The sequence below is a fragment of the Melanerpes formicivorus genome, unplaced genomic scaffold (genome assembly GCF_026170545.1).
Source record: "Melanerpes formicivorus ecotype bairdi unplaced genomic scaffold, bMelFor1.0.p_v2 SCAF_113, whole genome shotgun sequence".
Taxonomy (NCBI): Eukaryota; Metazoa; Chordata; class Aves; order Piciformes; family Picidae; genus Melanerpes; species Melanerpes formicivorus.
The window spans coordinates 427,496-437,617 of record NW_027142465.1 but is presented as its reverse complement, the minus strand read 5'-3'; the positions used below and the strand labels follow the sequence as shown (position 1 = coordinate 437,617).

The following is a 10,122-nucleotide window of genomic DNA, read 5'->3' as shown; positions in this document are numbered from 1 at the left end:
CGGTAGGAGCAGCCCCCGGGGTGCTCTGTGCCTCTGTGTTTCCCCCCCAGACCGTCCCCGTCCCCGCTGCACGTCACCCCCCCCGGCCCCACGTCCTTCGCTCACCCCCGGCGCTGGCGGCGGCTGTCACTTGCCATCGCGTCCTGCTGTCCCCGCAGAGGCTGATGGAGATGGCAGGCGACGGAGCGGGCGCAGCAGCGTGTCCCCGTGCCATGAGCCCCCCAGGGACAGCCCTTTCCTGACCCTCACCCTCAGCGTGGCCTGCCCGTCCTTGTGGTGGCACCCATGGGTGCCCCACTGTCGCCGTGGCCTTCGACACCCATGGTGGCATCGTGTCCCACAGGTAACCCGTGGGTGAGAGCCTGTGGGTGCTGGGTGCTTGGCTCAGGTGGTGTCACCCGCGCTGTCCCGGAGTGTGGTCTCTGGGGGACGGGAAACTGAGGCAGGACACAGAGAAGAGCCCTGGGGACCGTGCCCCGCGGGCTTGTCCCCGTGAGGAAACGGGGGACGAGTGCTGGGGCGTCCGCAGCCCCCGGGCCTGGAGGTGACAGCGCTCGGGACCGGGGGGAACGCGGCCGCGGGGTGCTCCGGGCCCCGTGAGGGCAGGGCGTGGCTCGGGGTCACCACGGGGCGGGACACGGAGACACCGGGAGGTGCCCCGCGGCGGGGGCTGGGGGATCCTGTGGCAGAGGGGTCCCAGGGAGGGAGCAGGGGTCCCGGCTGCGGCGGCTGCGGGGCCACAGGCTAGAGGAGGGGGCGGGGCTCGGGGAGCGGGGCGTGTCCCGGCCGGGGGCGGGGCTGGGAGGTGGGACCGGGCAGGGACTGGGCGTGGTCGGGGCGTTGCCCGCTCGAGTGGGCGTGGCCTGGGCGGGCGCGGGGCGACCGGAGCCAGCGGAGCGCAACGGAGCGGAGCCGCCGCCAGCCCCGGGCCCCCACCCCGCCGCCGCCCTGCACCCCCCCACCGGCACCATTCCCACCCCCGGGCGACAGCGGCCCCCGGCCGGCCGCCGGCTCAGCCTGGGCCGCAAAACTTTGCTGGCGGCCGCGGCGGGGGTGGTGATGGTGCTGGTGCTGGTGGTGCTCATCCCGGTGCTGGTGAGCTCCGCCGGTACCGACGGCCGGTACGAGATGCTGGGAACCTGCCGGATGGTCTGCGAGCCCTACGGCCCCGCCGCCGCCGCCCCCCCTCAACAGCCGGCCGAACGCGGCCCCCTCCCACCGCCCTCCACTCTGGTGCAAGGTCCCCAAGGCAAACCGGGGCGACCGGGGAAACCGGGACCGCCGGGACCGCCTGGAGAACCGGGACCTCCAGGTCCGGCGGGAGCGCGGGGTGAAGCGGGGCGACCGGGACCTCCGGGATTACCGGGACCGGGGGCTACGGGCGCCGTGAGCGCAGCCACCTACAGCACGGTGCCGCGCGTCGCCTTCTACGCCGGCCTCAAGAACCCCCACGAGGGCTACGAGGTCCTCAAGTTCGACGACGTGGTGACCAACCTGGGCAACAGCTACGACGCTGCCTCTGGCAAGTTCACCTGCGCCATCCCTGGCACCTACTTCTTCACCTACCACGTCCTCATGCGCGGCGGCGACGGCACCAGCATGTGGGCCGACCTCTGCAAGAACGGCCAGGTAAGGGCTGCCCATCTCCAGCCACCGGCCCCGCCGCGGGGATCAGAGATGTCACGCCCCTCCCCCTCCCCCCTCCACGCGCGGGAGAAGGGCTCTGGGGGCTTCCTCTGGGTGCTTCAGCCTTTTTCCGATCCCAAAGAGCCATCCCCCAGGGTGCTCCATCCTTCTTCTGGCCCTAGGGATGATCCCTCAGGGTGTCACATCCTTCTCCCGCTGCCGCTGCTGGGCTCCGGGTGCTTCCCTTGGGCTGCTCTGTCCTCTTCCCAGCTCCGGAGATGCATCTTCAGGGTGCTGCGTCCTTTCCCAGTGGTGATGATGGGCTCTGGGTGCATCCCTGGGGTGCCACATCCTTCTGCTCACCATGGACATGCACCCGTGGGGTGCTCTGTCCTTTTCCTGGCCCTGGAGATACACCCTTAAGGTTCTCCGTCCTTCTCCCGGTGCTGCTGCTGGGCTCTGGCTGCATCCCTGGGGTCTCTTGCGTTTCTCCTGGCCCTGGAAATGCACCCCCGAGGTGCTCCACCCTTCACCCAGTGCTGCTGCTGGGCTCTGGGTGCACCTCGGGGTGTCCTGTCCCTTTCCCGGCCCCAGGTGTGTAGCCCCAGGATGTTCTGTCCCTCTCAGGGTGGCAGTGATGAGCCGTGGGTCCACCCCCAGGGTGCTACATCCTTCATCCGGCCACAGAGATACACCCCCGGGGCGCCCTCTCCTCTCCCCAGCTCTGGAGAAGCATCTTCATCATGCCTGATCCTTCTCCCAGCCCTGGAGATGGACCTCCATCCTTCTCCCAGCAGCGATGATGGCTGCATTCCTGGGGTGCCCCGTTCTGCTCCCGGGGGTAGTGGTGGGCTCTGGGTGCCCTGGTGAAGTGCCCTGTTCTGCTTCCATCTCCAGAGCTGCATCCTGGGGGTGTCTCATCCTTCTGCCAGCCCCGCAGATGCTCCCCCCGTGTGCTGCTCTCCCTCCCAGCGCTGGGGACACGGTCTGCACCACAGCCGTGCTGCCCTGGTGTCCCCCGGGGTCCCTTCAGTCCTTTCCTTGGCCCTGGAGACATGCCCCATTGTACCTTTGGGGTGCCTTGGGGTGCCCCCACTTTGTGCCCAGGGTGTCCTGCCCTCCCTGGCCATGCCATTGTCCCCACTGGAACTCCCCGGAGGGGACAGAGCTCCTCCACGGAGAACAGTGTCTGTGGTGGCCTTGCTGGGGGGCAGTGCCTGACCCGCTTTTGGGGTGCTGCACCCCCTGCCTGGAGCTGGTTCTGCTGCGGCTGTGTCGGGAGAGATGTCCCCAGCCTCAGCCAGGCTATGTGGGAACACAGGGGGAGAGGTCCTCCAGAGGCTGACTCCATCCCTGTCCCCTCACCCTGCTCCGGCAGCGCCCCCGGCCCCATCCATCCCCAACTCCTCCCATCCCGAGGCGCAGCTTCTCCATCCCCGCAGGTTTTGGGTGATGCCCAAAGCACTGCCCCTCTCCCACACCGTGTGCCCCCCAAGCCCGGGCCCCGACTCGAGTCACCGGCCGTGCCCGCGACCCCCGGAGCTGCCCCCTCTCTCTGCCCCTGCATTCCCCGGGCTGCCAGCGCAGCCGGCGCTCATCGCGCTCCCGCTTCCCTCCACCCCCTCACGGCAGCGAGCCCCGCGGTGCATCCCCGTCCCGAGGACGGTCGCCACCCAATAAACCCCGGAGTTATCAGCCCCCAAAATAGCCGGGGGGGGGATGGGGGGGATGTTGGGAGGGGGAGCCCCGGCACGGCCCCCGCGCTTCCCCCCTCGGCTCCGAACCCTGCGAGCCCGGAGCGCGGCGCGGGCAGGAGCCCCTCGGCGATTTTCCTCTACCCCAACAGTTTGATTTGCCTTTTGTTGGGGTTTTTAATGTCTCCAGCTCCGTGATTTTGCTTTTTCTCTTTGTTTTTGGGGGGTGAGGGGGGGCAGAGGAGGAGGAGGGAGGGGGGGTTCACAGCGACACTTGGCCACCACCTCCTTTCTCCTAAACAGCATCACTGTAACTCCGGACTGAGCACCACCCCTGCTCAAGCCACCTCTCCCCTTTTTCCTACTCCAAAAGATTTTGGGGGACCCTCTCACCTCCACCCCCCCAAACCCTCCCCCACCCTGACCTCTGAACACCTCCCTGCCCCCCCCAGAAGCTCCATGCTGGGGTGGGTGCTCCAGGCAGCTTCGTTAACCAGCTGGTTAATTACTGCCGAGGTATTGAAGCAGCTCGGAAGCAGAGGGGGGGGGGTGGGGGGTGGGGAGCTGGACACCGCAAATAATGAACCCCCAAAATGCCCCCAATAATTAAAACCTGGGGTTAATTAGGGGTTTGTAACCAAAGCCAAGCCATCCCTAGCAAGGCTGGGGGTGCTGGGAGGAGATTGGGCTCAATCCTGGCATCCTCCCAGGGAATTATAACTTGAGGGGCCCTGCCTGCCCCCTCCCCCCCCCCAACCCCACCCCGCCCTACCTTTCTCTGGGCACTGCCCATCACCCCTGTGCCAGGGCTGGTGTTAATGAGGGCCAGGGGAGCTGCTCCTGCTGCTTAATTAGCATTAATTATTTGTATTAGCCACAGAGCAGGCCATGCTGGGTGGACCCTTGGGGGGGGGACGGACATGACTTGGGGAGATTGGAAGTTGGAGCTGGCTGGTTTTGGGGTCCCCCACTGTTGGGAGTCTCTGTGGGTGGGGGCCTGGGGATGGTCCTCAAAGGATCCTCTGCCTGTGGGGAGACAGAGAGGTTTTGGGGGGCACCCACTGCCATGCCTGGGAGTCAGGGGGAACACTGCCTGCTGCCTCCAAGGGTGCTGGGAGGGCACCCACCATCGTGTCTGGGGGCTCCCGGGGGGCACTGTGCCCAGGCATCCTGGGCTGGGCACTCACCGTCAGGCCCTGCAGGGGGAATTCACCACTGCGCTCAGCTCAGGGTCCGGGGGAAGAATCCACCACCGTGCCCGGGGGGCCGGGGGGAGAATCCACCACCGTGCCCGGGGGGAGAATTCACCACCGTGCCCGGGGGGCCGGGGGACACACCTGCCACCATGCTCAAGTGACCTGGGGTGGGCACCCACTGCCAGGCCCAGGAGTCCTGGGGGGCAGCACATGGGAGGGCACCCACTGGCATCTCTGGGGATCTGAGGGCACCTGCTGCCGTGCCTGAGGATGCTGGGGGGCACCTGCCACTGCACATGGGTGTCCTTGGGAGCCACCCACAGGGAGCCTTCAGGGTGCTGGGCTGTGGTGGCTGTGGCACATGGGGCACAGAGTGTCCCCAAGGCAGCAAGTGTCACCGTGAGCAGCTCACCACGAACACAGAGGCATCCTGCTGTCCCTGCCGCCCCCCACAACAGCCCAGGGCACCCTTGGGTGCAGCTGGCCATGCCAGGGTTGATGACACCCCCTTAGCAGTGTCACTCATGGGGTGTCAGCGACAGTGGCTACAGCAGATCCAGCTGTGGGCCTGGGGGCCCTGTCCCCACCACAGTTCCCACCTCTGGAGGCTATGCCTGGCTGTAGCATGGGGAAACTGAGGCATGGAGCAGATAGAGAGGGATGAGGCCATCTGGGAGGGGGGGATGGGGACGGACTTGGTAGCAGCCACCCTGCCCCTCTGCCTCCGCAGTGCCAGGAGCGGCTCAGCCCCGGCGCTGCCATTTATCTTGCCTGGTTAGTGCGCGGGGCTGGCGGCGCGGTGATGAGGAGGCTCCTTAACGAGGGAAGACGGATGGCACCGGGCGGCTCTGGCCGCGGCGGGGGGAGGACCGTGGCGGCGGAGCCTGGTCCCAAACAGCTTCTCCTGGTCCTGCTTCCCCTCTGCTTCTTCCTCACCTCCTCTTTTTTTCGGCGCGACCCCAGGCGAGGCAGCATCCCCTGGAGAGCAGGGTGCAGCAAGTGACTGAGACTCGCTGGGGATGAGGACCCCTGTGGTGGCAGGGGAGACACAGGGTGACTTTTAGCAGAGTGACAGCATCGGTGATGGCACGAGGGATGCGGCTGCGTGGGTGCCAGCAAGCCCTACGGGACCAGCTGCCGGGCCGTCAGTAGGTTCCAGAGTTAACAGGGCCTGATCACACCACTGCAGGCGGTGGGCTTGGGAAGACACAGCTGCATTCCGGAGGAGGAGAGGACCCCTGGGGCCCCCGTCCTGCAGGAAAGGACAGGAATCCACGGGGAGATGCCTCCTTCCCTCACCGGCTCTGGGACCTCGCAGCCGCTCGGCGGTGCCTCCCCCGCCCACCCTGAGCCAATTAAGAGCCCATTCTCGTCAGCTGTAATTAGGAGCATCTTCTCCCCGGCACATTCCCTTGGCATTTCGCTGGGGATTTTACCTGCCGGCTTGTCACTGTCACCCGGTGCCGTGCGATCTCCCTGCAAGGCGCCGCCGTAGATTTCATTACTCAAAGCCTTCTGCAGCAGGCTCCAGCCACGGAGCTCCAGGCGGCCGCGGCTCCTCCGGCTCTGCCGGCACCTCCCGGCACCCAGTGACTGTTCCTCGGGGGGAGGATCCCACCCTGCAGCAGGGCTTGTTCCGGGGGGATGTGAGCGCAGCCAGCCCAGCCCGCGCCTCACGTTCCTGCTCCTTGTGAAGCTCACGGAAGATGTGCAGGGGAGCACTGGGTGGTCTGAGCTGGGCTGGGCTGGGCTGGGAGATAAGGGCATGTGTCCAAGCCCTGGTCCTGCATCCGAATCCAGAGCCCCATGTCTGAGCTGTGCTCCTGCATCCGAACCGGGAACCAGAGCTCCACATCTGATCTGTGATTCCACACCCAAATCCAAAGATGAGGTCCTGTGTCTGAGCTGGGTCCCACATCCAAGTCCAGAGATGGGGTCCTGTGTCTGAGCCATGGTTCCATGTCTGAATCCAGAGCCACAGTTCCCTGTCTGGGCCATGATCCCATGTCTGAATCCAGAGCCATTCTTCCCTGTCTGAATCCAGAGCCATCCTTCCCTGTCTGAGCCATGGTTCCATGTCTGAATCCAGAGCCACAGTTCCCTGTCTGAGCCATGGTTCCATGTCTGAATCCAGAGCCATCCTTCCCTGTCTGAGCCATGGTTCCATGTCTGAATCCAGAGCCATCCTTCCCTGTCTGAGCCATGGTTCCATGTCTGAATCCAGAGCCATCCTTCCCTGTCTGAGCCATGGTTCCATGTCTGAATCCAGAGCCATCCTTCCCTGTCTGAGCCATGGTTCCATGTCTGAATCCAGAGCCATCCTTCCCTGTCTGAGCCATGGTTCCATGTCTGAATCCAGAGCCATCCTTCCCTGTCTGAGCCATGGTTCCATGTCTGAATCCAGAGCCATCATTCCCTGTCTGAGCCATGGTTCCATGTCTGAATCCAGAGCCATCCTTCTATGTCTGAGCCATGGTTCCATGTCTGAATCCAGAGCCATCCTTCTATGTCTGAGCCATGATCCCATGTCTGAATCCAGAGCCATCCTTCTATGTCTGAGCCATGGTTCCATGTCTGAATCCAGAGCCATCCTTCTATGTCTGAGCCATGGTTCCATGTCTGAATCCAGAGCCATCCTTCTATGTCTGAGCCATGATCCCATGTCTGAATCCAGAGACATCCTTCCCTGTCTGAGCCATGGTTCCATGTCTGAATCCAGAGCCATCCTTCCATGTTTGGACCATGGTCCTGCATCTGAACTGGGAGGCAGGGTCCCATGGGAGAGCCCCCACTGTGCACATGTCTGAGCTGTGGCTCCATGCCCATGCCACAGCTCTGCTCCCATGTCTGAGCCCTGGCTCCACAGCTGAACCTGGACCTGCAGCCCCAGATGCAAACCTGGCATCGTGGTGCCACATCTAAGCCTGCTGGCTCAGGGTGATGCTCAGAGCTCCACTAGACCCTGCTCACCCCTGGGTGGGGATCACCCGTGGCAGGCAGTGCCCTGGCTATGGGTCAGCAGGGACCTGGGGTGTGCCACAGGATGCAAGGGCTGAGGCTGTCTGAGCCCCGGGGGCTGGGTAACTCGGGTGTCCCCTCTGCAAGGGAGCTCAGGTGTCCCCTGTGGGGGTAACTCGGGTGTCCCCTGTGTGTGGCAGCTCAGGTGTCCCCCGTGGGGGTAACTCAGGTATCCCCCGTGCGGGTAACTCAGGTGTCCCCCGTGGGGGTAACTCGGGTGTCCCCTGTGTCAGGCAGCTCAGGTATCCCCCGTGGGGGTAACTCAGGTGTCCCCCGTGGGGGTAACTCGGGTGTCCCCTGTGTCAGGCAGCTCAGGTATCCCCCGTGGGGGCAACTCAGTTGTCCCCCGTGCGGGTAACTCGGGTGTCCCCTGTGTCAGGCAGCTCAGGTGTCCCCCGTGGGGTAACACGGGTGTCCCCGTGGGGGCAACTCAGGTGTCCCCGTGGGGGTAACGCGGGTGTCCCCTGTGTCAGGCAGCTCAGGTGTCCCCCGTGGGGTAACACGGGTGTCCCCGTGGGGGCAACTCAGGTGTCCCCGTGGGGGTAACGCGGGTGTCCCCTGTGCCAGGCAGCTCAGGTGTCCCCCGTGGGGGTAACTCAGGTATCCCCCGTGGGGTAACTCGGGTGTCCCCGTGGGGGTAACTCGGGTGTCCCCTGTGCAAGGTAGCTCAGGTGTCCCGTGGGGGTAACTCGGGTGTCCCCGTGGGGTAACGTGGGTGTCCCCGTGGGGGTAACGCGGGTGTCCCCCGTGGGGTAACTCGGGTGTCCCCGTGTGGGTAACTCGGGTGTCCCCTGTGCAAGGCAGCTCAGGTGTCCCGTGGGGGTAACTCGGGTGTCCCCGTGGGGTAACGTGGGTGTCCCCTGTGCAAGGTAGCTCAGGTGTCCCGTGGGGGTAACAGGGGTGTCCCCGTGGGGTAACTCGGGTGTCCCCGTGGGGTAACGCGGGTGTCCCCGTGGGGGTATCGCGGGTGTCCCCCGTGGGGGTAACTCGGGTGTCCCCGTGGGGTAACTCGGGTGTCCCCCGTGGGGGTAACGCGGGTGTCCCCGTGGGGTAACTCGGGTGTCCCCGTGGGGTAACGCGGGTGTCCCCGTGGGGTAACTCGGGTGTCCCCGTGGGGGTAACTCGGGTGTCCCCGTGGGGTAACTCGGGTGTCCCCGTGGGGGTATCGCGGGTGTCCCCGTGGGGGTAACGCGGGTGTCCCCGTGGGGGTAACGCGGGTGTCCGGTGGGGGTAACTCGGGTGTCCCCGTGGGGGTAACGCGGGTGTCCCCGTGGGGGTAACTCGGGTGTCCCCGTGGGGGTAACGCGGGTGTCCCCGTGGGGTAACGCGGGTGACCCCGTGGGGGTAACGCGGGTGTCCCCCGCGCAGGTGCGGGCCAGCGCCATCGCGCAGGACGCCGACCAGAACTACGACTACGCCAGCAACAGCGTCATCCTGCACCTGGACGCGGGCGACGAGGTCTTCATCAAGCTGGACGGGGGCAAAGCCCACGGTGGCAACAACAACAAGTACAGCACCTTCTCTGGCTTCATCATCTACTCGGACTGAGCCCGGCCCCACGCCACCGCCCCACGGCCCCGCGGCGCCCCCCTGCTGCTGCCCAGCCCCACGGTGTCCTTCCACAGAGTCCTGCAGCGGTCACTCAGCCCCCGTGGCATCCCCCCACAGCAGCCCCCAGTGACTGTCCAGCCCCAAGGAACCCCTCTGCTGCCCTCCAGCCCCACAGCATCCTGCCACTGCCCTCCAGCTCTGTTGCCTCCCTTGCCCAGCCCCATGGCATCCCTCTGCCGTGGCGCAGCCCCACGGCATCCCCTGCAGTGCTCCAAACCTCCCCTTCCCCATTAGTTCACCCCGTAGCTGCTAATTCAGGGCTGGGGGGCTGCAGGGGGCTGGGGGCTGGCAGGAGTTTGGGTGCCCCCCCCCTTGCGCTGGCTCACCGACCCCCGTGCCCTCGCTGCCCGCCCTGCTTGGCGCCACGGTGCCTGCTCCCCGCTGCCCCCCAGGCCCGGGGCGATGCTGGGGCTGTGTGGATATGTACAGGACGTGCAGGTGTCTCCATGGGTGCCCTCCCCACCCGCTGCCCAGTCCCACGCCGGGGGGGGCTTGTGCTGGGGTGGAGGGTGGGACACCTTGCCGCCCGCCCCCGGGGCGACTCCATGGTAAAGCAGAGCTGTGACCTGTCCCCGTCTGCTGTCTGTGTCCCCACGTGGGGCAGAGCCAACCTCACCCACCCGAGGGACGGCGCTCCCCTGCCGCCGCCGCCACCGCCACCTGAACCGACCCCACTTGCCTTTCCGCATCAGCCCCGCTGCTGGGTGCTGGGGAGGGCTCCTCTGTCCTCCAGTGCCGGTCTCCCCTCTGCCACCTCCCCTGGCGATGCTGAGCGCCACGACCCGGCCCCCAGCGCCAGGCGGCACCCCGGCAGGCTGTGCCCTCACGCCCCAGATGCAGGAGCGGAGGCCGAGGCCAGGCTGTGCCTGGGGAGCCTCCAGCGCTCGGGCTCCGCCGCGCCGCGGCCGCACAGGCAGGACGAGTCCCAGTGAGAGGTGACAGGGAGTGCCCAGGGCCACCAGCCGCGGCCGCGGCGG

The 10,122-nt window shown here is 66.2% G+C and overlaps 1 protein-coding gene across 1 annotated transcript; it reads left to right on the top strand.

Annotated features, from left to right (window-relative positions):
- The first annotated feature begins 876 nt into the window (after window positions 1-876).
- Window positions 877-9,706, top strand: C1QL1 (complement C1q like 1). The gene is made up of 2 exons (XM_068167125.1): window positions 877-1,629; window positions 8,903-9,706. Exons 1-2 carry the CDS (start codon window positions 1,060-1,062, stop codon window positions 9,080-9,082), a joined length of 750 nt encoding a protein of 249 aa, XP_068023226.1. The 5' UTR covers window positions 877-1,059; the 3' UTR covers window positions 9,083-9,706.
- The last annotated feature ends 416 nt before the right edge of the window (window positions 9,707-10,122 follow it).

What these genes read in the sequence shown, in the direction of transcription:
- C1QL1 (XM_068167125.1), top strand. Translation starts at nt 1,060, where the DNA reads ATGGTGCTGGTGCTGGTGGTGCTCATCCCGGTGCTGGTGAGCTCCGCC. An exon ending in ACCTCTGCAAGAACGGCCAG is followed by an intron (nt 1,630 to 8,902) that starts GTAAGGGCTGCC and finishes TCCCCCGCGCAG; the next exon opens with GTGCGGGCCAGCGCCATCGC.